At 48.0% G+C, this 27,446-nt stretch overlaps 1 protein-coding gene and 3 non-coding genes across 4 annotated transcripts; all 4 read right to left on the bottom strand.

Annotated features, from left to right (window-relative positions):
* Nucleotides 1–387: 387 nt before the first annotated feature.
* Nucleotides 388–461, bottom strand: TRNAT-AGU (transfer RNA threonine (anticodon AGU)). Its single transcript has one exon. It is a non-coding gene; the product is annotated as a tRNA-Thr (tRNA).
* Nucleotides 462–2,588: 2,127 nt separating this feature from the next.
* On the bottom strand, nt 2,589–2,662 carry TRNAT-AGU (transfer RNA threonine (anticodon AGU)). Its single transcript has one exon. It is a non-coding gene; the product is annotated as a tRNA-Thr (tRNA).
* A 3,033-nt stretch (nt 2,663–5,695) lies between these two features.
* Nucleotides 5,696–5,769, bottom strand: TRNAT-AGU (transfer RNA threonine (anticodon AGU)). Its single transcript has one exon. It is a non-coding gene; the product is annotated as a tRNA-Thr (tRNA).
* Nucleotides 5,770–10,385: 4,616 nt separating this feature from the next.
* On the bottom strand, nt 10,386–25,957 carry LOC149331814 (neprilysin-2-like). Its single transcript, XM_089557413.1, has 9 exons — nt 25,739–25,957; nt 21,029–21,378; nt 19,514–19,693; nt 18,739–18,946; nt 17,545–17,838; nt 16,685–16,821; nt 13,881–14,205; nt 11,937–12,161; nt 10,386–11,228 (listed from the first exon to the last, which is right to left on the bottom strand). The coding sequence occupies exons 1-9, from the start codon at nt 25,955–25,957 to the stop codon at nt 10,386–10,388; spliced, it is 2,781 nt and encodes a 926-aa protein (XP_089413539.1).
* Between the last annotated feature and the right edge of the window lie 1,489 nt (nt 25,958–27,446).

Here is a 27,446-nt window from a genome sequence, read left to right as displayed (position 1 = left end):
TGTGAGTGATGCTCCAAGACCAAACATGCAGTTAGTCCCTGTTAAAGACACTTGAACTATAAGCATGTTCGAGCTCAGGTTAGATTAGTATCATATGCAAGGAGATAAACTTGAAAAGGAGCTGCGTGGAAATTGTAAAGCAGAAATTCTACTTTGCTAAAGACAGATGCACACACAAAGCTGCCTTGAGCTGCGGCAGAAGTCGTCATTTTCCCAGTACTACATATTACGATGACCTTTTTTACCCCCAGTAAAATGTAATAAACTTTAATGTCCTAGTACTGGTGTAAATGATAAAAGAAAAGAAACACGGACATCGTTGCACATTTTTGCGGTTGTATGCGTATGCTTATCAGTGAAGCGAAAAAATATAAGCACGCAGGCATTAGGCACCGGTGAGATTCGAACTCACGATCTCCTGTTTACTAGACAGGCGCTTTAACCAACTAAGCCACGGCGCCGACGGAACGCGCTCTGAAAGCTCCGTTCTCGGATTTTGAAATGAGGTAGCACAAAGTTGCGTCACTGTGTGCTTCGGGATCGAATTATAGCTTCTGCGCACGGTGCCGGCACCGAAGCCGCGTCACTAGCAAAGAGCATGTCTTGCGTAATACGCGCCGAACGCGACAACATTTCCGACCGATTTTCAATTTCTGTGCCTTCCTGTTTTGCCTAATAAAATTAAAAAATATCGGGTTAAAAAATAAAATAAAAAGCGAGACGCTTTGTGACGAGAACATATTTTTCTTCTCGTGATTCATTATCTACTTAGTATCATCTTCCGGCATTCTTGTTTTTTTTTTTGTCCGTTATTTCTTTCTATCTTGTAGGGTTGCACCGCTGTGTAGCCGCTGCATCATATGAATCAGGTATACCATATACATGCACAGCCAGCCGAAGTGGGCTCGTTTAGAAGCATTCCCTAAGCAAGCCTCAGCAACGAGCCCTACGAGCGCTTTCTTCGACATCCTTAGACGTAAAAGTCGTTCCTGTGCTGCTCTTACAGCCCCAGCTTAACAAAATTCCGCTACCCAACGTTTTCGCCCAATTCTTTATGGGAAGTACCCTAATTACGGTACAATGCAAACAGCGAAATATTCTCCGTTGTCATTTAGGTAAGTGCTACTATACATCTGTAAAATCAGTTACACATATTTTGTCAAATCTCAATATTTGAAGAAAAACTTGACAGACGATTATGATGATTCATTATGCGAAATTAGAGCGTAGCTCTTCACACGCCACCTGCCATCGTAGGCAGGTGGCGTGGGATAGCGCATAGCGCATATTGTAACAAAATGCTCCCTAACAAAAGCACATTTTCGTAATTTCCAGAAATTAGCTGTACACCCGAGATACCACATTCATCGTGCCAACCAACAATAAAACAAGATTGTGTCCACACGTCCTGCCCTCTTTACGCCTCTTTGCGCTTTGTGGTCCTCAAGCTGCTGCTGAAAATTATCCTCTCTGCGATGCACTGCGTGTTTTCGAGATTACATGTGATAAGTTAAGAGCAGACTTCTGGACATGACGACATGCAACCTCATGGGGAATTGTGCGAGCTTTCAGAGTTCAGAGACAAGTGCCACCAGGCACGATATCTTAATCAGTGCATGATTTATTATCTTTTGCAGAGAGGCTGTGATCATAATTAACGGCGAAAGTGATTGTGATTGGGGGTATAGGCTGAAACTAGTCATGAATCTCAGCATTGTACATGCGTTGCAATACTCAACTCTGCTAATCATATGACTGTAACGGAACTGAAAAGCGAGCACTGCTTTCACAACCCCTACTGGTATCCATCCGATATGTGTAGTAGCTGTAGCGCGTCGTTACATTTGCGCCCACCATGGCGTGCACAGTTCCGGCCATAAGTGTTTACAGTAGCCACTGTACATATTAAACAGCACTTCACGTGCAGTGACGCTGCGCAGCACATTGAAGGACAAAACTCAGCTGATCAGGAACCCTTCTTCATACTCAGCTACAGACGGCACATAGCCAGGCCACACCTGCAGCCTGCGCTGGCGCATCATGAGAGCACCTGTGCACTGGACGTTGTTCTGGGGAATGGGGGGGGGGGGGGGGGAACTGCAAGCACTAAATCACTTCTTTGAACAGTACGTTATAAGGGCACCTGTATTATAAGGCGGTATTTTTTTCACAAACTTGATGTGCACAGTCATGGCACGGTCAATACGTAGCCCAGTTTATTTCCCTCTCTCTCTCTCTCTCTCTCCAGTTTATGCGATCGTCTCAGTCTCTTGATCCCGTCTACGGAAGCATGTTAGAGCTCAGGTCTCGGGAGCATTGTATACAAGCAACGAAACATGTAAAGGAGCTGCCTTAAATTTATTAAACCGAAAATCTACTTTCCTAAAAGACTGATCCATAGCCCGCTGCAATGAGACTGCCCGAGCTTCGCAGCGCTACATACCACGATGACATTTTTTTACCCCGAATAAATTCCAACGTCTAAGTACTGTTACAAATGATGAAAAAAGAGAAATACGAACCTCGTTGCACATATTCTGCGGGTGTATGCTTATGCTTGTCAGTGAAGCGAAAAAATGTAAGCACACAGGCACCGGCGAGGTTCGAACTCACGATCTCCTGTTTACTAGACAGGCGCTTTAACCAACTAAGCCACGGCGCCGACGGAAGCGACAGCGACAGCGCCGTTGTCAGATTGTGAAATGAGGTAGCACAGAGTTGCGTCACTGTATGCTTTGGGATCGAATTATAGCTTCAGTGCATGTTTCCGGTACCGAAGGTGCGTCACTCACCAAGTGCGTATCTTGCGCAATACGCGCCTAGCACTAGAGCGCACCGGCAGCCAGTTCTCGATAATCTTCTTTGCCTTACGGCTTTGCCTAATAAAGCTAGAAAATATAGCGCAGAAATAAAATAAAATAAAAAACTGGAGACTGAGACAAAAACATTTTTTTTTTCTCGCGACGCATTCTCTGTTATCGTCTTCAGGCATCCCTAATTCGTGGCCTTTGTGCAGTATCTCTTTCCGTATTGTAGAGTGGCACCTTTATGTTGTCACTGTATCATGTGAATAACGCATAAAGTATGCATGCACAGCCAGATGAAGTAGGCTTGGTTTGAGGATTCCTAAACTGGCCTCAACTACGACAAACTTATAAGCGCTTTCTTCAATTTATTTAGACGCAAAAGACTGTACTGCGCTGCTCTTGATCACATCATGATAAACATTGAATTGAATTGAAACATAATGAAATTCCGCTACTTACCATTTTCCTACAACTGTTTATGGGACACAATTGTTCATGGGGCACACCAGCGTCCCAAGTGTCTTCCTTGCGTCCTGGTTTTTCTTCGCGCTGTACATTTCCATCATGAATCACCAACATGCGCAGACTGCCATCTTAGTAAGCTGTAAGGAGATAAGCGACTGATGACTGCAACACGTAAAGTTGCGAAAGCAGCCGGATAGACCAACCTTGCTTCCGAGGCCGAAGAAAAGAAAAAGGGGAAGGAAGTGGTGCACCGGACAACATCATCATCATCACCGGAGTCAAGGAACCTGGCCATTACCCAAGCGCGTCAACCACCACCTATGACTAGCCCTAATATCTATAGGCTATGCTTTTGCAGCTAGGCATGCATTCCGTACTTACACCCACTCTCAACGACGAAAAGGGCTGGAATTTATATTTTGTTCCAAGCTTATTTAATTTGCGCCAATACAAGTAATAAGGGGTAGATATTTTCTTTATGCGCCGAAGGAGGAGGGGGGAAATGAACCCTAAAACAACATTCGCCGGTCAGTTTTTTAGCACAAATCTTAAAGACATGCACTGGGCAGTGCACAGCCTCCCCTCCCCTACCCCACTCTCTTCGTACCTCTGTAATAGTTACCTTTAAAACGGCATTTTCCGGTCCAAATGTCGTACTGATGCGCCGTTTCTTGTTCTGGAAAGCAGATAAGGAAGGAAAAAAAATTACTTTCGGCCTGTATTTTTGCGGCGAGAAAAATAAAGACAAAGCAGGCCAGATTTTTTCAGGCATGCGAACCTGTGTCCTAAAACAAAATGCTATTTTTCCACTGGATCAAAACGAGAATAAACCGCCGTTTCTTTAGATCAAGAAATAAAGAAAACTTGCTGGGATTCCCGCACTCCTACTCCCTCCATTTGTGGAGAGATGAAGCGATAACGCTAACTTCGTGACAGCGGGCCCTTCAGGGCACATTCTAGTTGCGTGCTTTATTTATGTATTTCATTATTTATTCTCTAATATAATAATTGCTACTGTTTTGTTTTCTAAAAACATTGCAATACAAGGCAGTCATGGACATGCAATATCAATAAATACGAACTTAGAAACACATGATGTGCAAAAAAAACAAAAGAAGGAAAAAATTGCTAGGCACAAATTCAAGAGAGGATACTCAGTACACGTGTCTCAATGGTAAATTTATATCACCAGCAGGAAAGGCGTCTATCGCAGGTGCTTTCAAAAGGCGATACTACGTGGAACAAAAGACGCTTAGCCGATCCTCCGTGGCTGGTTTGAAACACCAGCCGCCTAACGTTCGTTATATCCGTAGTGAACACACTAAAGTTTGTTATATCCAGGTTGATGCACTTAGGATCCTTATACCTGGTGTCAACACGCTAACTTTGTCACATGCGAGGTCTAGATACGAAAGTTCGGTATGTCGGAGGGGGCATGCTTGGGTGTTACGGCCAAGGCAACAATGAAAATTTCACTATATCCGATGTGGCTTACCTAAGTTCGGTACATCCGAGGTTAACACACTAACATTCGTTATATCCAAGGAGGCGTATTAAGGTTCGTTATATCCGAAGTTAACACAGGAAAGGCCGTTATACCCGATTTGTCATACAAGTATACATACAAGATTTGTCATACAAGTGGCACACATGCATGACTGTGTGCCGCCTGTCATCCGGGTGGCGTGGCCTCGTCAGGCAAAGTATGGATTTTGCCACGTCACCCTGGACAACCTCTTCGTTGTCTTAAATAAATTCTGAATGAATTCTGAAAGTGTTCATTATATCCGAATTAGTATACTAAGTTTGTGTGGGTGATATAGTGACTTCGTTCCTAGCCCGGTGGGCTATGTTCTTGAAAATATTCATAATGTCGAAGTTGTTGCGAGGTTGTGAAATAGTTGAACCGAGATTCACGAACTACACGGGGATATAGTGAACTGATACTAAGTTGGCACTTGTGAACCACGAATAGTAACTTCAGTGTGGCGATCATCCTTCTTCTTTGTTTCCTGCCATGAGCGATGATGCTAAAACTGTTAACTTTTCTTACAAGCATTGCCAGTTTCTTAACATGTTTTTTTTTTTTTCAAATAATGATCTCCGCCTATAGAATCCTATTCCAGCTCAGGTCTGATGAGCATTACATGCAAGCAACAAAACATGTAAAGGAGCTGCCTTAAATTCATCAAGCAAGAAATCTACACTTCTAAAGGCTGATGTACAAGCTAAGCAGCATTGAGCTGCAGGAGAGTTCCCGAGTTTCCCAGCGCAGCATAGTACAACGGCATTTTTCATCCCGAACAAACTCCGACGTCTTCGTACGTTTACAAATGATAAAAAAGAAAAAAATACGGACCTCGTTGCACATTTTTGCGTATGTATGCGTGTGCTTGTCACTGTAGCGAAAAATATACGCACACAGGCACCGGTGAGATTCCAACTCACGATCTCCTGTTTACTAGACAGGCGCTTTAACCAACTAAGCCACGGCGCCGACGGACACACTGCGAAAGCGCCGTTCTCAGATTGTGAAATGAGGTAGCACAAAGTTGCGTCACTGTGTGCTTCGGGATCTAATTATAGCTGCAGCGCACGGTGCCGGCACCCAAGGCGTGTTACTATTACGCAGTACGCTCCGAAAGCCAGAAGGCAACAGCTAGCGCTTCTCGATATTTTTCTTTGCCTTATGGCTTTTCGCAGTTCGCACAATGCAGTTCGCACAATGGTCTGCCAAAGGGGCGGGGCGGGGGGACACATTTGGCAGACCATTGTGCGAACTGCAGAGCGTGCGAGCCACAGCTGAAGGAGATAAAGATACTTGGCAGAGGCGGTGATAAGACGGCACGTGAATTATTAGAAGCCTTTCACATCAGGAAGAGGGGGCATGACTGTGAGTGACACGTCGGTCAATCTTTGGCAGGCAGAATACAGATATCTTGAGCACGTATTGTGAAATGACGATGTTTCTTTCTTGCGCATGTCTTGTTTTATGTATATATTTTCAGTCTCTTACCTGCGAATAAATCAGATGAAGTTAGCGCCTGTCCTGTGTTTTTCCTCCTTTGTATGAGTGTTCTTGTGCGCTTAAATTAATTTCAGTATAAGCTATGCACCATCTAGCCCAAACTGAAGTTTTGTTAAATTATACTGATGGGTTACAAAAATCTTGGAGGCATTATTAACCACATTCTTAAAGAACAAAATAGGATAACAATTGGAAGTTATCTCACTGCAGAAAAATTCAAAGGACCCAAAAATTTTAGAAGTAGGCCCAAGGCAGAAGATGGATTGAGTTGGATTAGTTGGAATAAGTGGGTGAGTTGAGGGGGACTAGAGGAGATGGGTTTGCCAATAATAATCTTAATTGGGATTTTTGGGTAGATTTCGGTGCATTAGTTGGGATTTCTGGGTGTAATGGGGCAGATCACTGAGTCAGGTCAGTATAATTGTTTACAACATTCCAACAGAAAGCACTCAAACATTGTACTCCTCACTCCTCAGATATTATAATTTGGAGAAGGTGACGACGTTACCACACTGTCGACCAGTAAGAGAATTTTGTCACGAAGAAACCCGGTCGTTTTTGCAAGGCAACCTAAATGCTACTGCATTAATCAGAAATGTGGTTTATTAATTTTCCACTACGATCGCTCAACCTTCCAAGTTGTCGCGTTTATTTACTCCAGGTATTTTCGCTGGCTATTGGTTTTTTGGCTTTAGCTCCCACGCAGGCTTCAGCTTCACGAAACCGCATTCATCGTGCGAACAATACAAGAGTAAGGCCACACATTCGGAATTCTTCACGTCAAAGAGTAAAAGGCGTTAAAGGGCAAATTGTTGCATAGCTTTAAAATATGGAGTGCAGTTAACGACAAACAGCCATATCTTTGACTTTATTACCTCTTCCAGCGAGGCTGTGACAGCGATTAACATTAAAGAAGTGCTAGTCCAGGATCTGAATATTGCATATGCATTGCAATTTTTAGCCTGGCTAGTTTGGTTGCTGCGAAAGTGAAAAGGGAAGGCTGATTTTAATGCCCACGCTGCCATCCAACCAATATGTGAGGTAAATTACCATGTCATTAAAACTACAGCCTGAATGACATGCGCAGATTTGACCTTGTAGTCTTGTGGGTAGGTATTGTATACACGTGGCCGGGCGCCCCACCCCGGCCGCTAGTGCAGTGTGCCGCGCGCGCGATTAGTCCGAGACAGGACGCTACATGCGCGCGGCTATGTACATAGAGTTCACTTCTTTTGTAAGTGATTGTGCGCAGTGGCCGCTCGCGCGCACTTATTTTCGGACAATGCTTGGACATTAGCGCGAGCGGCGCGAACTTGGTTACTTTTGTATTTTGTAAACAGTGTACAAAGCTCTCCCCTGTCCTTTCTTGCTGTCGCTCCCCTCTATACTTCTCCTCACTATCCTCTCCCTTTACCTTTCATTCCCGCCGGCTGCAGCTTGGGTTCTTAAGATATTAGATAGCAATTGCCGCGGCCGGCAACACTCTTTTGCTTCACTTTTTTATTTTTAAATAAACCACTACCACCACCACCATTGTATACATGAAACAAAACTTCACTTGCAGTTACACAGCGCAGCACACTAAAGCACACCACACTTCAGCAGGAGCCCTTCATACTCAGCTACAGACTGCACTAGCCACGCTACACTTCCAGTCAGCGCTGGGGCGTCACGAAAACCCCTGCGGTTGACGTAGTTGCAGGCACTATGGGTCAGCTGCCGGCAGTGAATCACTTTCTTCAACACCACGTTGTAAAGTTGCCTGCTCTGTGAGGAAGAGTCTTTTTTCATAAACTTTATGCGCGCTTCCACGATACTGCACTGGATTCGCAGCACAGTTTATGTGAATGTCACAGTCGCCTGAACCCGCTGAGGCAAGTGCATCCTTGTGCTAGGAAACACCAGGGTGCAGCTAGCGCTGTCCATAACAGGGTCGCTTCTGAACCGCTGATCGCCAGGGCGCTTAGAGACAATGGTAAAGTCATAGCTGATACGGCACTCGCGCCCACGAATACCTCACTTGGTGCCCAGATGAATGCAGTCGGCCTCAAGAAAGTCCGGCTGGCCAGCTTTTCCCGTGAGCTCCATCATGCCTGGCTGCGCCATCGCCGGTCCTGGAGGTCCAACACTTCCTTCAGCCTCTGCAGCTGCGGAGGCCTCTCCAGAGATGTCCTGAGCTTCCTGCGTGGCTGTTCTCTGCTGTGCATGCATGCTCATGCTGGCCGGCGTGCCCACTAAGCCGTCCCCATGTGTTGCCGTAATGCCATATCCAGACGGTCCTGGTATGCCTTCTACTACATCCCCTTCAGCAGAATCTGGTGGATTCCGGATGAAGGCACTGTAGTACTCACCCATTAGTTTTCCGAGCAGGGCACCACGTCCCATGGCGGGCACAGTAAGCGAGACCCTTGTCGATGCGTAACCTGAAGAACGCCACAGCGAATGGCCGGTCGATGAGCTTCCATCGTCAGGGCTTGAAGAAGATCCATATGAACGACCCGAGCAATCTGAAGCGGGTCCATCTTCTGCACCTGGGCGCCTGGCTTCCTTCGTCAACGCTCGAAGTAATGCTGAACGTCCGCAACCTACGTGCGGCACCTTCTCCTCGGAGGTCATTTGTAGCCGACCCGAGCGATCTGACGAAGGTCCATCTTCTGCACCTGGGCGCCTGGCTTGCTCCGTCAACGCTCGAAGTAATGCTGAACGTCCGCAACCTACATGCGGCACCTTCTCCTCGGTGGTCATTTTTAGCCGCCGCAAGACCAGTGCGAATTGAAGCGTTAGATATGCCTGCACCGAACACGTTGACGGTCGTCTCGCGGTGCCCCAGCTGCAGGCCCGAGCTTTGATCTCGCGCATGGCGTCACTTCGTCGCCGTCTAGCAGTCGGAGCTAGTGGTTTTGTTCGTGATGTCGAAAGACCGAACATGCAGTTAGCTCTTCACAAAAATTTCAACTATTGCTTCATTTTTATTTCTTTCCTTTCTAAAGCACCTAAAAACATCGCGGCAGACTAAAATCTTAATCATATGGATCCCTGATAAAGATTATCAAATGCAATCGACATAAACTCAGCCTTGAAGAAACCGTTTCAAGTTTGTATACAACCAAGCAATACATAAAGTATTCCAGTATGTAGATAGAGATGGAACAGTTTCAGGGACAGTGACCAAGCGTTAGCGTTGTCTCGCGTGCTCTAAACTGCAGCCCGTGAAAAAGGGATGCTTTGCTCATTAACACCTCAAATTCAAGTTTCTCTTTTTCCATCTTCAGTTGCGTAGTCGTAGACAAATTTTACGGCAACCGGGCTTGCAGAGAGATACTAATTTGTGTTGCCTCGGTGCCCATTCAACTGCTAGGTGCCGACGTGAGAATAGCTTATATGCACCTCCCTGAGTCTCTCTCCGTGGTTCCACGCTTTTCACTTGAACTAGTGGGGCTGACCACGCAAGAAAAAGTTTCATGAGGAACTTCTTGGATAAACAAGAATTTACACTGGTAAGGCTTTCAGCGTATAACGGTCGGTCACTCGTAGTATGTCAATGCAGCTAAGTTAAAGCGAGCCTTGAATGATTTGCTTCAGAATACCCGCCTTCACCAACTCGAAAGTGAAACTTAACAAAACCCGAACTACTAAAGTATTTTGCCAACATGCTGCTAGCCTTATTCCTCGCCTGAATACTCAAATCCTCTCCGGGCCACCTTACTCTAAACGTTATCATTATCAGCAGAAGCAGCCTGGTTATGCCCACCACATGACAGACATCTCCCATAACTATCCAATTAACCCTATCCTGTGCCAGCTGCGGTCGTCTTAAACCCGCAAACTTTTTAATCTCATCCCACCGGCTAACTTTCTGCAGCTCCTTGCATCGCTTACCTTCCCTTGGTATCCACTCCGACACCTTTAAAGACCGTCGGTTATGTTGCCTTCGCATTACATGCCCTAATGTGTGCCATTTTCGTTCTGCACAGAGATAATAACGCTAGGATAAAATTACGTTCTCTTGGACATTGACCATACTTTTCGTAGAAATCACTATCAAAAGCACGAGCATGTGCAAGAAGAGCCACTGTAATCAGTTCTCAACGATGCTTTCTTATCAAAGGGCACTTGTTTGACGGGTTCATGAGGGACCCCGGAGGACACGAGAATGCCTTCGAGAAGTCCTTCAGGTGCATCAAAGGACCGTTGACTCGGTACCACGCATGAGGTGGGGAAAATGTGGCTGCTTCCGAGAACCTTGCGTGGTTTCGTGTGCCACCGAATCCGGGGTCCCGGTTCTCACATAAGTTCCTAGCATACTCCACAAAGAACAGCTTCGTGACATCTAGATCCTCACTTCCCTTGAACCGGTAAATTTTTTTCTTCGCACCTACAAAGTACGCATACGCGTCCAGACTGCTACCAAGTGCCAGGGCATTGAACAAGTCGTCCATATCACGGATCCGACTTCCATACGGTGGTGACGGCGAGGAAGCGTTGATTGCCCTTCGCAATAAGGACGAGTGTTGGTCCCACAGGCAGTCGGCCGCGGTGTCGAAGTACCGCTGAGGGTTCCACGTCATGTTGTCCAGCGCCAGGTTGCCACTGACGAAGTACAAAGCCTTATAGATGGCATAGTAGATTCGTGGACCGATGCGGGCCAACTGGAGATGACGGACCGAGTCCTCCAGGGTTCTTTGCAGGTTGAAGACAGGAAGCGGAACTTCGAGCACCTTGTAAGGGTAGGCGAGATTCGCTGTTGTGCTGAGAAAGCCGCCCTTCCACTGGACCGCTGAAAGGTCGCTCGTGGCGTCCCTCTTGGACTGCACCGCCGATTGGAGGAAGGCGATGACTGATCCTGGATCGGTCACGTTCAGCTGTTCGTACGCGGCCGACAGGTGCTCGAAGGTCCATGTGTGCTCCATGAGCTCGGGATTGAGTACCTGCAGGGAAAGAAACACTATTTATTCTGTGCTGTATACAAGATGATCTATAAGGCTCCTCCGGCGAGCAATCAAACCTCCCCTCCTCGGAGTTTTCCGCTTATTTCGCATGAGCACAAATTTTTCATTTAAGGCATGCGGTGATGGCCAGTCCGGTGCTGTGTATCTTTGAGGAAGTTCATACATCTTCATCTTCCGTTTTAATAGATTTCTTGATTGCTAGCCGCTGCTATTCACGCCCCGCTTTCATAAGTGATGCTTGCAGCCATACCAAACCGGGGTTACTTGTACACTCGATTAGGAGAACGGTAGAAGACAGTATGTGCCCAGGGTAGAGAAATTTTTAGAGAAGAAAGCAAGAAAAAAGTTATTTTCGTTTGCTGCGTTTACAATTTAATAATATTGTTATGTAGCCGTTGGGGCTCGTAACCGAAAGGCTTTAATGGGGGGGTTGACATGGACGGCACCGGAGAGCAAGCCAAGAGCACCCAGAAGAGGCCGGGACCGATCTTCTTTCACTCGCTGGTGCACGCGACTTGCGAAGAGCAGCCGCCCTGCGGCTGCTTGTGGAAACGTGGCAATATCTAAACTCTCTAAAACATATAATGGGCTGATGTAAGACTGGAGAACTTTCGGAACCTTCTTTGGGAACGGGCCTTTAAAGCCTATTTTTGGTTCTTGCATAGGCGTTTTCCATCGCTCCTTTACCTGCCAAGACACTCCGCTGAGAAACTCCAGCAGGATTCTGGCAACGATGTTCGTCGAGGACGAGAAGAAGAGCGAGCTCGTCTTGAGGCAGACTTTGAGCTCGTCCTTCAGGAAGGAGACCATCTGGACCAGGTCGTCCGGCTTGACGAGCCTCTCCTTCCAGTCGCCGTGCAGTCGACGCATGGCCACGACGGGCTCGAACCGGTTCACGAACCTCAGGCACGCCTGGCGGTGGACAAGCAGGGCAAGCACTCAAGTTGTCTAGCTGATTTCAATTTGTTTTTCTGTCCGAGCAGCCCAATACCGGATTCACTGGTCGTTTTAAATGTGTTACAATAATTATAAGCATTCCAAGGGACAGCCGAATATCCCTTATCTGAACTAAGCAATCAGCTCTGACATAAAAATGGTACAAACACCGTTGCACAAACATATCAATTGCACCAGCAGTGCACAGAAAATAATGAGAGTAATGAACGCTTGCAGATACAGACTGTTAGGTACTTGCTTGAGAAATGTTTGTTTATCGCCACAGCGAATACGTTTACACTTACCCATAACTACTTGCAGATCGCAATATATACGTTTATTTACAGCGCAGGCAGACAAGAACAAGCATGTTTTTCGCAGTACGCGAATGGAGTGCTTAAATTGGTGCAATGTAATAAACAGTCCAGACGGTCATTCGCATTTATGTTGTTTTCCTTACGACCTTGTCACACGGGCACTTTGAAATGAGTCGAGAGCCTTTCATGTTCTCAATTGCGATTAAACTAGAAGTAGTTGCACTTCTGCTGCAAGCCAAAATCGGTAGCCTTTGGCAGATTCCATTATCTCCCGCCAAAGTGTTGTGGCGCCACCATCGCCGATAATAGTTTTACAGGCATGCAAACGATCAGCTCACAAGTTTAAACTGAAAAAGTTAAAAACGAAATGATTATTTTTTACTCAAATATTATTCACTCTTTAAATAAATTTAGTTTTCCTATATGCAAACTACAATAGCAGCCATGCGTCTTTGTAGCAGCGGCTGCCGTTTGTTTCCGTATCACTACCAACAATCACATTCAATTCCTAACAGCGCACTCAAAATACAAGGACAGAATTGGAAGCATGAAGAATTCAAGCATGTACAACCAACTAGCCCAGCAGCTCGTCTTGAATGATAGTCTGCTTGCTGAGCGTGTTTTGCGGCCAAGTCTCGTAACTTTGAACCCATTTTACTGCTCTGATTTTATTGCCTGGAGCATCGCTCCAGACGCTCGGCATCCGAGAATGCATTCTGCCACCGCGCGAAGGACTTCGAAATCTCAATTGAGGTCCGCGCTGTTCCTCTAACTCAGTAGGCTATTAATTCGATGGAAGTGGGAGCTGAACGCTTACAGCATTCAGTTGTCCATTGAATCGATGGACTATCGGTCCGAAGGCCCCCTGTATGAGCCCGTGACCGGGGTACTATATTAGACCCGTGAAGGGTGTTAGCGGCACGTGTAAACCTCAGCCGTGAAGATGGGGCTCACGATTTCCCACGGGTTGCGCACTGCAACCAAATATAGCTTGGGACAAATAAGGACCGGACGCATACTTTCATTCGTCATGGGTATATAATAACGCTTAGCCCGTATCCTTGCTCGTTATCCGTTGAGGCGATAAGGCTGAGTTACCAATGCCCTGGAATGGCCTACCACCACCGCCGTTCAACAAATTCCGATCAAGCTTCGAGCCGTTTCACACAAACAAGATATCAAGTGCCGGCACTTGTAAAACGAGGTCACTGCATCCCTGCAGTGTTACTGAAAAAAGGGCGTTCAGTATTCCTACAGCTGTGCCTTCTTATGGCTATCCAGAAGGCAAGAAGTCCTCCTTCAAAGCCTAACACATGACACAGGTACTTCTAAGGTAACGCACGCCTTAACCTTTGTCAACACGGCGAAAGCGGCATACCTGGTAGTCGTGTAAACTGGTCGGGTAGTTCCGGTGCAGAGCGTAAGCCAGGCTAGCGGGGACGTTCTTGTCGTCGGCTCCGGTCCCGAAGGGGGACAGGAGCAGGAGCAGCCGGAATCCCAAGTAGTTGGCCATCTTGGACTTCGAGCCCCTGGAGCTGAGTAGCCGCGTCTGGTTCAGCCTCTCGAAGAGCGCCGGGTCCGGTAGCAGCACCTCGGTCTCATTGAGCACGATGCTGCTGCCCCGAACACCCGGTGCCAGCTCGGCGAACACCTTGTCCCAGAAGAGCCACTCGCCCAGTTGGGGAAGCTCTTCCACGGATTTCCTTCGAGTTTAGGAGGGGAAAAAAGATCTCCATATTTCTTTCCTGACTGCGAAAGCGATAACGATTATCGCACCCTCCTCATGCAGTGAGGACACAATGCTTTTGCATTGGTCCCGCTATTTGTGAAAGCGTCATGATGTCTGAGAATCTGACGACGAGATTGTCACGAGTGGCGATGAAAGTGCATGAGGTAATAATGGCGTGTACAGTCGGGGACTGAAGTCTCCGGACCACGTGTTCCTCTAACGAAGCCTATAGCTCTGCTATTAGTCGGCGGCTGGAGACCACAGTTGTGGAGGCAAAAGTTAATTTTTTATTCTTTCATCTCCACAAGTGCGGTCTCCAGCCGCAGTCTGATAGTAGAGCTATAAGCTTCTTTTGAGGAACACGTGGTCCGGAGACTTTTATCCCCGACTGTACATGTTGTTTGTCACCACCACTGTACCACGCCATGATGGGCAGTGGACAATATTACCACAGCTATATTTGACAGTTCCCATGAGGTTTTCTTTTTTAACTTACCACCGGCGCCATCAGTGTAGGTGGAACCTCAATTCTAGAAGTACGGGTATAACACATCACTTATTTCCCGTAAGGACTGTGTTCTGCAAGGGCAACTCTTATAGTGTGGTGACACACCTTCTACAACACAGCATTTGCTACAGCGGGCAATACCATTGTGAAAGACCGATCGGAAGTATTATTTTGCTTGTGTAGAAGGTATCCCACCCCCGCTGAAAGTTTTCATACATATTTCAGTAATATCTTAGGGTTTCCGATGCATATACGGATGTTGTTTTATGCCCGGCACATGGCGCGTTTACATATTCTTACAGATTCGAAGGCCTAGCTTCAAACATTGCATTGTCAATCATTATTTTGCCGCCGGGCTACAGAATAATACAGCCCGCTGATAACACGGACTCGGTACCGTGTCCGCTCCTAGGGTAGTACCTCTAAAAGAGCGAGGACCTCAAACACACCTATGCGCACGAGCAAGAGTATTAAGATATTGCGGCCCCCATGTGCTTACTACACGGCCGGTCAGCTAAGACCCTGTTACGGATGCAGAAGACCGGGACCGAGTTCACGTTCGACTCTAAATTTTGCCTGTTTCTTTGTCGCACATTTCGACAGCGGGAGCGGTCATTTGCAAGGCAATAAAGCTGCTGTTAACATGCGTCCTAAATACTGTGGTTAGCAACAGCAATTACCCGCTACTTATACGACCGCAGGCGATCTCTAGAATACTTATCGGTAATATCCGCAAACCAGGTGGAAGCTACGCTTCATTCCAGAGACGGCCGCGTCATGTGGGTAACTGCGTGAAGCTCTCTCTGGCGGACTCAGTATGTGCAGTTTTTACGAGGGTTGAAAATGTTATACGTTTCTAACTGTGACGACGAGTTTACGTCGCAATTTGCGGTAGTAAAACTTAATCGACCGGAGAGGCCTGTGGTACGGCTTCAAGTGAAAAAGTTAACAGCCTTGTCTGGAGAGCAACACCGGTGCACTCTGAAGCAAGTCAGCGCCATTTAAAATTAAATCCTTCGGTGGATTCTAGATAGTAGTCAACTGCGCGTGTACGAACAAAATACAGTAATGTCGTCCTCTCTGGTTCCGACGCTGGTACTCGCTTCATGCTTACCCTGCCCGCCGCAAAGGTCGCACAGGGACTTAAGTTGTTGCAGCTCAAGCGTCTGAACGAGCTAGCGCGAGCGATGTCAGGTGGCCCAGTGTTTTTGAATATGCACCGGGGCTCATGACCGTATTGTCGGTTAACTTGTCTCTGCCGTGCGTGTTCGGCAGAACAGACGGTGCATTTCGTGCTAATTCGCTAACTTTGTTTTATACACGAGTGAGCGCCCAATAGCACATTTGCTTGCCATCGCGACACGGGTAAATCCGAGACGATAGCTCATGCGTGGCTATCAGTGACGTCATTGAACGCGAAACGCAGCCAAGGCAAGATCTCAGTACCTGTTCGTGCGTTTCCGAGATTGCAGAAACCTACTTGGCGCTTCGAGAAAGAAAGCCACATTTATGCAAATTTACACAAAAAGAGGGTGTGTGAGTGAGGGATGGCCTAGTGGATTATGTGTCGGCCTCGGCTGCGGGATGTGAATTGTTCAACTACCACCGCCGTACAAGTATAGCGCCTAGATAGTACAAGAAAGGGTATAAGCGTTCCCCAGCCCGGCGCCCGACTATACTAGGGGTGTGTGCTTGGAAGACGCTCCGAAAGCCTCACTGCGCCCTTTCAGGGCTTCCCCCAGTTTCGAACACTTCAGCCTAAAGTGGTGGTCCTTGTTAAGTCTGCACTGACTTCTGTTTCTTCTTCAATTCGACCACATGTGCGCACTAATTCAACCGGCTGTAACTCTGTGTTCCTAGAACTCTCTAGCAGTTACCTATATAGAAAAAGCACATGTGCAAAATAAATACATATTCAACAGCCTAGATGTACGGCGCCGCATACCTGGTGCAGTTCTTCAGTTTCAGCGCCTTCGTGGCGACCAGCGCAGTCTGCGAGAACACTGTGGCCAGCTGCACGTCTGTCTCAATAGGGTCGTACAAAGACTTCTCTCCGATGGCCTCCACCAGGATGTCATAGGCCTGCGACACGTTCAGGGGGAACGCCGACGATGATCGGGGGGTAACACAACTATACAAGCCTAGCATCAAGACATTTGGGCTTGATGGATTTTCAGCTTTAATCAAGCAGGGCTAACGCACACCGGGGCTAAGAAAATGAACAAGCTGAAGGAGACATCAAGGTTATTTTATTTCGAAACGCTTTACTTTGCAAAGTTCCTGTACAATATTCAGTAGACGAGAGGGATGGCTCAGACGGAAAATAATACGGCTAAAAAAGCCTTCAGAGGTGCTATCGGTTTCAGCATCCTTTGGGCACAACAGATACAAAGTCATTTCATTTTTTATTCTGCAAAAAATTTTGTATTCTTTCCGTACTATCTGTGTACGTACCTTTCACAAGTGTTCCGACTTATATATTGGAGCTGCGTTTAAAAATTACAACCCCTTGTAACTTCACGCTCTGCGTATGTTTTGCCTCAGTGACAGTTGCGATTGCGTGGCTAGCTTACGTCAAGTTTTGCAGCATTTTTACGGGAATGTCCTGAAGACGGTGGAAAACCGTGCGCAGTATTTTCTTCTAGTCGTAAGAATTGTCACACCGCGCAAAATGACAGACGAAGACGAAAGAATGAAGTCTACACGATGCCGCTTGTCTCCCTTGTGCTTTTTCGCCTTCCTGAGCAGTTTATAACTGATAGGTCTCATCTCTATTCCTGCCGAATTTAATGCTCTAGACGGTACCTGTCGGACGAAGCCGTACTCCCTCCCTTCTTCGATGCCCTCATTGAGCACGGGATCTGGGCCGGACAGGGCGAAGGTAACCATCATGCCAGATGCCGACGCCGGGTCCGAAGTAAGGGTCAGCCCAAACACAGGGTCCAGGTCGTACGCGGTCACCATGCGGCCAAGCGTCGTCGAGAGGGACACAGCATCGGCGTCCACGTCGTGGTCGTACGGCCAGCCGGCCAGAGCAACGGACTGGAGGGCCTCGCGGGCCAGTCTCGGGAAGAAGTCTTCCGAAGACGCCACACACGCCTGCGGGTCATTAGTCGGGGTGTTCCATAAAAGGCCAGTTGACAAAAAGAAGTTATGTGAAGGTAATATAAACATTCTTGTTTCTACCTCGTATATTGTATGGAAAGTTGTGTATTGTGCCGCCTATTGCCCAAATTTTATTATAACTGTAGGTACAAACAGCGACCTGCTTGAGGTGAGAGCAGTTTCGTGCCTTACGTCGCGATTGAAAAAGGCTGTGCTTTCCAGCTTCGGCACATGAACGTCATCAAGGTGGGGCAGGATTAGTAAACCACGAGGGCCGATGGGTCCGCGCCCTCTCATCTGGAGCCACGTAAACGCTGGTGAGTTTAAGAACGGGCGCACTCGCGAAAGCGGCGGCGGACGTGTCATTACGACGAAGGTAATCATTGTTGACAGCAGATAAGTCGACTCAAAGTGAACCGGAAATTTGTCTGAAGCAAGCAGTTTTCGAATCAACCAGAACAATTAGTAAATGCAAAGTGACAGTTAATATTAAGCAAGTTTCAAATAACAACAGTCTGACAAAGTTGTTACCCTGACATTCACAAAGCAGTTTCGTTGATAAGGTGGGAGGCTGAGCAGGAAGATCAACATTTACAATGGGCATGACAACATTTAATGTCTGTGTGGTATTCCTGCCTTGAAATAGAGGCACAGAAGGGTTTCAGCACATTTAATTGACTAGAAAGAACGTTTGGTGCAAGACAATTTCACGTCCTTCATATAAGGTACTCGTAACACAGTATGTGACCTCGAGGGGTAAACTGTACCAAAAAGGCTCCGTACGAAAACAGCCACGCCTTTCCTTCTCCTCACAAAATTGTTCATTACTTAACTTCCTCTTAACATTCTAAAACCAAACGCTTACACAGGAGTTACCAAAGCATAATACTGTACCTGCAGAAGGAGCCTAAGCTTGTCAAAGAGCTTATTTTTGGACTCTCGGCCAAGGACGTTAAAGACGTCCAGAGTGAAGACGTCCAGGAAGTCCAAGTCCACTGACACTACTGCGTGGCCGCGAGGCAGCGGTCGCTCGTGCGTCCAGCGGTTGCAGACATAGGCGTAGAAGTCGTCGCAGGGGTTAACGCTCAAGTCCAAAGATGACCTGCAAGTCCAACAGTGGCATGAGGGCTTGAAGGACTGTAGCTCGCGAACAGGCAGTGTTTGTATTGCAACAGTCCTTCAGTGGTTATGGCGCTCCGCTGCTGATCCGAAAGACACGCGTTCGATACCGACCGCGGCTGTCGAATTTCTATGGGGGCGAAATTCTAGACGCTTGTGTACTGTGCGATGTCAGTGCACGCTAAAAAACCCCAGGTGGTCGAAATTTCTGGAGCCCTTCACTACGGCGTCCCTCATAGCCTGAGTAACTTTGGGGCGTTAAACTCCTATAAACCAATAAACCAACCTTCTTTAGGTTTCAGAGAAACATCGCGGACGCCGAAACATGAGGTGGTTAAAAGCAGACAAAAATTGGTTAAATTACCACCAAAGGTTCATAGCTAATCGCATACCTGCTCCAAGTTATGTCCATGACCGCTGAATTACTGCTTTTATCGCAATGATTTCATTTAAACACCGAGAACGACACAAGATCACAAAGCGCCTCCCTTGCCCTTCCAGACGCTATGTTAACTTGGAAGGCGCACACAGGAAGCACGAAAGAGCGTACTTTATGGCGGCCCCTTCCGCCAGACACGCCTCTGTCCAGCAGACGGAGTCGTCCCACTGCAACGTGTGCAGTCGTTGTGGTGACGGCGTCGAAGAATCGGTCCGCGGAAACTGCGTGGTTGCCCCGTCGACGAAAGGGAAGAGGCGCGGGAAGGGAGGGCTGCTGCTGGTGTTGACTCGCCTGCAACGTGCACGGGGGAGCCACATTGAGTAAGGGAAATGCCACATCATTAGAACACTTAAGAGACACTGAAGAAAAATTGATCGTGGTCTGTGCCAATAGCGTACCCCGTTCGAATTACAAAAAGCCTGTATGCTTAAAATGGTGTTATGATAGATGATCAGTGCGATTGCTGCGGCAGAGTATAGGCTAGCATTAGTGTTCCCCACACATGGAGCAGCCGCTCCAGTCCAACAGTCACAATGTGACATACCCTACCCCCTCTCCCCTCAACCCCACCCGCCATCCGTTGGCTTCCAGCCTCTACTCGTCTTCCCTCTTCCTTCCGTCACCTCTGAGTGTGGAGAGGAGAATTTTCCTCTCTTCACTTTGCCACCTCCTATCCGAGGCTTTACACGCACGGACGGATGGATAGACAGATGTTTCCAACGTGGGAGCTATAATGCTAACGCATCATAATAAAACATTCCCTGGATGCTTACCCTCCAGGTAATGCGAACTTCAGCGATAGCTGGGGTGGTGCGAAACGTTGATGATAGTCTAAGTGTCTAGTAATTGTGGGTAAGGTTTTGGGTTTTGGGGCCATGTACGTAAGGCAGTAGTAATTTATTCTCTTCACCTTATTTTCGCATCTTTCATGTCACGAATAAGATTTTTTTATGCCGTATAGCGAACGTAGTAAATATTTCGTGAAGCAGTGAGTGACCGTCATTTTTATGCATACAGATTTCTCCACCGGTAAGAACATAAATTTTTGATAACCATTTCAACCGTATTGTACATTTCCGATACGTAATTTCTTTCCACGATCTTTCGAATGTTTACGTGACATTTCCTTGCATTTCAATATTGCTGTTTTCATCGCTTGTGACATTTCGAACGAAATAACCAGCATCCATGAAAAAAAAATTGCCTGCTAGTATTTCGCGCTAGAAAACTAACAAATCAGGGTTATTGAAGTGTGAATCTACTATTAAAGGGAAAAATACTTGTCTTCGATGCAAACAAAAAATGGCGCTTTCGAGGGCGCAAAAAAACTGACCGTACTCCAAAAATGTTTGCTCGTGATATTAACTTCATACGTCAACTGTCCTAAACAATCAGGACGTCGTTCAATTTTGGTTTGGCGTTCAGAGTCTACAGTCTCGCATGGTCTTCTGCCAGGGAAGAGGGAAAATTTGCCACAAATGACTTCATTAACATTCGGAACTGAAGGTGCCAACATGAAGGGTTAGAGCCACAGCAGAGGTAAGGAATACCATGTGCCATATCACCTGCCTGCCGGATTCACGAGCTGCCTTGTAAATATGACCATCGCACACCAATGCAGCGCACCTCGCACGCGTCAGCCTTGTCGTGTCCTGCTTGCCATCCGTGGAGGGTTTCGCAGCAACGCCGTACTTGACGAGGCTCCTGGACCCTGCCAGAAGCTTGTTCGGCTCGTCTGCCTTGACCGTGGGCTTTGCCGGGTGATCGCCGTCTTCGTGTGCCGAGGCCTCACCGCGATGCGCCGAGAACAGAGACTGTGTCCCGGTGACTAAGAAGAGCGCCAGCACTGCGAAGCAAGCAAGCGCCATGAGCGTGCCCGCCACGACGAAGTAGCCCTTCCAAGCGGGAACATCCTCCTTGTATCTTGGCGAGCGATGTTTTGTTCGCCGCTCTGAAGCGTACGTTTCCGTAAGCACCTGCGAGAGCAGATTGGACGAAGAAAAGTGTCTTATTCTTTCTGTTCAGTTCATTGAGCGTGGTGAGCTCTGGCACTATGGTCAGTTCAGTGTTACACCACATACCACACTGATGGGCGATGGGGTGATAATTTCTCAGGGTTGTGTATCAGCCGCCCCCCCCCCCCCCCCACCCCAACAGCATGGGGTTTAACATTAAACACACAGGCGCGACCTTCTGTAAGAGAAAAACTTAGAGACCTTCTGAGTCACATTCTTAATGAATACAATGCGATAGAATTTATGTTGCTTTCTGCGTTGTCTAAAATGAGCATCTAATGTTGTGTACCCGCATGTTGTTCTGTGAGGTGCAAGCCACTCACCGCCTAGAACAGCCAAACTCATAAGTGGCCTGGCAACCCTGACTGTCTCCGCGCGTTCCCTCTCGAAGTGCCGAGTCGGGGAGAGAGCCTTCAGCCGCGAGCGGAGACGCTGCCGTCTGTATTTGAAGCCTTTTGTTTGTAACTGTTCGACGGTAGAATAATTGCATCCGTGCTCACATATGGCGCAGTCGACGTCCCGAACCTCGGTGTAGCCCGCCCATTCGAAGCCGCAAGCCACTTCACCGAAAGCCAGAGTCAACGTGTGTCGAGCACCAGCAGCCAAAGCCCAACGCCCGTCTCACCGCCGCCGCCGCCGCCATGCCGCTCATAAACTGGGAGGAAGCCACCGCCTCGGACCTCGCTGGTTTTAGAATGGACTTCTTGCGAGATGAACTATCGCAACGCAATTTGGACAATACTGGTTCCAAGGACGAACTTATTTCTCGCATCCTTGCTGACACTGCCGCAAAACGAGTCCTGCTACCGGAAACAACTGGATCAGTCACCGAGACGCAGCCCGCTCCAACTCAAGGTGACCAGTTTTTCCAGCCTATGCCAGTGTTCAGCGCCGACCCCGTACAGAATATGCAGATTTTGACCGCCTACCTTCAAAATCAACTAGCTTTGTCACTGTCACAAGCCTCTACGAGAGCAGTGCACGTAACAACTTTGCCGGACTTGTCATCAACGCTTCCGACGTTCAGTGGCGACGGAGGGTTATCCGTAACCCGATGGATAGACGATCTCGAGCGCACCCAACAGCTTGCCTCTTGGGAACCCGCTACCCTGCTAGCCATCGCCCTCTCAAAACTTCGTGGCCCAGCCGCTGACTGGAAGGAAATCACTGGCCACCAGCTAAAAACTTGGTCAGAGTGGAAGGAAGCGCTTATAGCGCAGTTCGGCGAGCGACTGTCGCTTATACAGTGGCAGGAACTTGTCGGTGCGCGTGAGCAAAGCCCCGGTGAGAGCCTGGTTACCTATACTTTCGCCAAGCTCAAGATAATTGGAAGGTGCCCGCTTTCATTGACTGACAAAGAGCGCATCGAATATTTAATTCAGGGCATCCGTGATGAGCAAGTGGCTACAGCGATCGTCGTTCAACGCCCGAAGACTGTCCAGGATTTCGTCAGCATCGCTTCAGAAGTTGATCGTGCCATGGACCACTCTCGCATGACTAGACTGACAAAGCCATCCGCGCCAATTTCAAGTCGACAGCCGCGTCCTGTCACCTCCAGTGCTACAGCCATGACCGAGAGCACTGCAGACATCCGCCAGCCTTCCCAACCTATAAATAGCACCTACCAGCAACCAAACCGTGCAAGGCTGCCGCCCTCAAGAATATCCAACCTGCCACCTGCTGACCAAGAACATCGGTACGAGGCAATCTCTTCCAAGTATGGTGCACCTACCTACAGACGAGGGCAAGACCTAAGCGAAGCAGTATGTTATAGCTGCAAGAAAAAGGGCCATCTGGCTAGCAACTGCACTGAGAAAGGACAGCCCTCCCGAGACAAGACGCAAACAATCCCTAAAACGCCAACAGCTTGTGTTGGCCGCACTGAGGACCCTTTGCTTGGATCCATGCTCAGGTGTGCGGTTATCACTGCTCACGTCAAGGGCCTTGGAGAGATCAATGCCTTCCCAGACAGTGGTTCCAACGTCACTATCCTCGCTGCCAGCCTAGCTGAAAACCTCAGCATAGAGCCGTGGACAAAGCCACCCCTTCTCGTCGTAGGAGGAGCCTCCGTCGCGCCTCAGGGATCTGTCTTCTTGCAAATCAGCGTAGGCCCCCTCTCTGCAATTGTGGAAGCAGCAGTCCTTCAGAGAAATGCCCTTCCCCTTATTCTGGGAGAGGACTGGTTTTATGCTGCTCAAGCGGAACTTCATTTCAGACCACCACACCTTCCTGTTATCTGCCAGCCCTCTACAAACACTGTCGTGCTGTGCAAAGAGGAACTGTTACCGCGGATGTCCAATGCAGTGATACTTAAAACATCAACTTTGTCTCGCTTTGACCCACCGCATACCACCAGCGAACCCCTACAAGTGGATTTTGAACCAGACGAACACGAGCCCGTGTGGAGCAAGCTCAACAAGGCAGCCCAGTCTCAAACTCAGCCAGCAGACTACAAGAGCCCAGCCCAGCCAGCCTCATGCAGCGTATTTCCTTCTGAGCCATGTTCATCCACGCCCAACAGTTTCCCTGATATCATCATCGGGACCCAACTCAAGCCCGAAGAACAGCCAGCAGTGAAGCAAATAGTGCACCGCCACTCACGTCTCTTCGCTACCAGTCCTGATGACATTGGCCTTTATGAAGGCATCGAGCACGAGATCAACTTACTGCCGGATGCAAAGCCTTATGGACAGCAACCATACCGCTACACAGCCAGTGATCGGAAGTTCCTCGAAACCCAAACAGCATCTCTTCTTCAAAATGACATCATCCGTTCTTCATCTAGACCTTGGGGATTTCCTGCCATTGTCGTGACGCAGAAAGACAAAAAGAGCCGCTTCATCCCGAACTTCTCGAAAGTTGCCGCACCTCTGCAAGCTGTCATCCGAAAGGCTGACTTCGAGTGGACAGTTGAGTGTCAACAAGCCTTTGAAGCCCTTCGTGCCGCACTTACAACAGCACCTATACTGGGACACTTCCACAATGAAACTGCTGTGCCTACAACCTCTACAAAAGATGCCTTGAAACATCTCCACTCAGTGTTTTACAGGTTCGGTGCTCCTGACCATTGTTTGTGTGACCATGCCAAGTCATTTGAATCACACCTGTTCAAGAACTTCATGCATACGCATGGTGTGAACATACACTTCGCAGTAGCTTACAGGGCAGCTAGCAACAGACTGGTGGAACGTGCCAATGCCACACTTGTGACCGTCCTCCGAAAACTGTGCAACAATGATCAGGCACTGTGGGTCTCCAAACTCGACCCAGTGCTAGTGGAGCCCACATGCGAAGCCGTGCAATCTATCCCGAGTCCTGACGAAGACAATGCCGAGCAAATGCCACCTATGACCAATGAGCCGGATCAGCCAACTGGTTCAGCGAGTCAGCGACCTCAGCGTCACCGTGCACCACCCAGGCGACTGCTTGACTACGACTTTGCCAAAATAGACTAATGTTCCTGTCCAAGAGGACTTGGACTTGCAGGCGGGGTGGGATGTGAGGTGCAAGCCACTCACCGCCTAGAACAGCCAAACTCATAAGTGGCCTGGCAACCCTGACTGTCTCCGCGCGTTCCCTCTCGAAGTGCCGAGTCGGGGAGAGAGCCTTCAGCCGCGAGCGGAGACGCTGCCGTCTGTATTTGAAGCCTTTTGTTTGTAACTGTTCGACGGTAGAATAATTGCATCCGTGCTCACAGTTCAGAGGAGATGTGTACCGTACTGTACCGTACTCTATACGCAGTGGCCATCTGGTGGGCACAGTAACAGTCTCAGTATCCCGTTAACCATGTTCGAAAAGGCTCGGCTATTAAGTGATCGGCAAACCAGTATACCTCACTGATGGAGACCGCCGACATCGGGATGCCGGAAGCGTATCCCGTACTCTTGGTGCCACCACTACTGTAGCTGGTCGCGTCACCGCCCGATGGGCGTGAGCCCGTGATCGTGGTCGTGTTCCCGCGAGAGGAGCTGGGGTCTTGCCGCGTTCCATCCGACCAGGACGGGAACGACCGCTGCTGATGACGGTCGCATGTTCTCCAGTAGTATGTCCGGGGCACAGGAACTGGCGAACGAAACCGCGGTGACGGCGGCGGCTGTGACCAACGCAGAAGACAGCGATGTACATTTTACTGAAGAGTAGACGTATGGGCATGATGACGAGGTGTCATACTGAACGAGAACGACCAGGACTAAGAAGAACACAAGACTTGTTTCCTTTCTAGTCATCGTCTTTCGCTCTAGTTGATTCCGGATGACATTTTACTGAATTTGCAAACACCACCGAGAACGCTGTGCAGAAGGTCTACTGATTTTGAGCTCACTTGTATGTAGGGCAGCGGTACGGCCGCCAGAAGGGGCCCGTCGTCCTCGTCGAAGGAGTTGGCGTAGGCCGCGTACACCGCTCTACCGGCTGGTGGTGTCTTCGCATCCTTACGGTGCACGACGGCGCCGTGGTTGGGCATCATCTGGTTCGAGCAGCATACTGGCAGCGACTGGGAGCGCGAGAACAGCGGTCGCTGAGGATGGAATCCCGGAAACATGGTCCTGCGTAGCCCAAGAGCAGCTTTGAATGAACGGTTATGGATCGCTCGTTGAGGCACGTGCACTTTCTTGCGCGTGGAGAAGATGGCTGGGGCAACTTCATCGTTCTTGTCTTGCGGGGGCTACAAAAGCTTTCCTCTAAAAGACCACTTTTACATAGCTTTTAGGAGAGTAATCATTATATATGATCAGTGATCAACATACAGCATTCAAAATTTCATCAAATTACCGCGACAAAATCTAAGACCCTGATGTGGCTTCCTGGTATGGTTTCCAGATCACTCCGGTAGTGAGGGAAACGAGAAAGCCACTAAGGCTTTCAATCTTGACAAAAAAAAACATTGTCGAATGCGTAAATCAGCTATACCTGTAGAAATGAAATAAATATGGCCGTTACTGTGCCTCGCCTGGGTTTCGTACCCACGGCTGCGTGAACAGGTACGCTTCATTGGCCACTGCACGAGAGCAATTGCTATCGCCGCATTTTTTGCTTGCTTTATAGCTTTATTTCTCAAAACAAAGTACCAAGTGAACGAATTGAAAAGCTGACCGGGTTTGCAGACAACTGGTCTCACTTTATACGGTTCAAGTTTGTCACTTTCTCCAGCGCGTTTACCGACCCAGATACATATGGCCGAGTTTTCAGAACGTCCATGATTTCAAGGACAGAATCAACAAAATATTAACGAATATTTCTGACATGAATATCAGCATGTCGAACAGCCATTCACCGTTTTTGCATGCTGTGTAAATCCAATGGAATCAGCATATCTTACGTATGGCACATCATCATCATTCTCGACAGGTATGCGTGAACAGGTACGCTTCATTGGCCACTGCACGAGAGCAATTGCTATCGCAGCATTTTTTGTTTGCTTTGTAGCTTTCTTTCTCAAAACAAAGTACCAACTGAACGAATTGAAAAGCTGACCGGGTTTGCAGACAACTGGTCTCACTTTATACGGTTCAAGTTTGTCACTTCCTCCAGCGCGTTTACCGACTCAAATACATATGGCTGAGTTTTCAGAACGTCCATGATTTCAAGGACAGAATCAACAAAATATTAACGAATATTTCTGACATGAATATCAGCATGTCGAACAGCCATTCACCGTTTTTGCATGCTGTGTAAATCCAATGGAATCAGCATATCTTACGTATGGCACATCATCATCATTCTCGACTGCGAAAAATCTAATTCCAAGGGGATCTAAAATATCAGTGCACAGGCAGATTTCGAGAAGCTGGTTTAAGCCTGTACGCCTTCAGGCATGCCCAATGTTACTTTAGGCATGACGTCATTTCCTATTTGTTTTGCGTTGCTTCCTCAGCAGTGTTTGCGTACGTTTGATGGCGATGGTAGGCCACATGAGCGCTAGTGTGTTTCAGGTTGTTTTAGGAAAGAATTTAATTTAAAGACAGAGGTTTTTTGAGGGAAAATATGGCTTTTGCGCCATATTATTCCCAACGTTGGTGGACACCTGACAA

This window comes from Amblyomma mixtum, chromosome 8 (assembly GCF_055824585.1).
Source record: "Amblyomma mixtum isolate Tamu chromosome 8, ASM5582458v1, whole genome shotgun sequence".
In the NCBI taxonomy this organism is placed as follows: domain Eukaryota; kingdom Metazoa; phylum Arthropoda; class Arachnida; order Ixodida; family Ixodidae; genus Amblyomma; species Amblyomma mixtum.
Note: the sequence above shows the minus strand (reverse complement) of the source record. Positions and strands in the feature narration are given on the sequence as shown.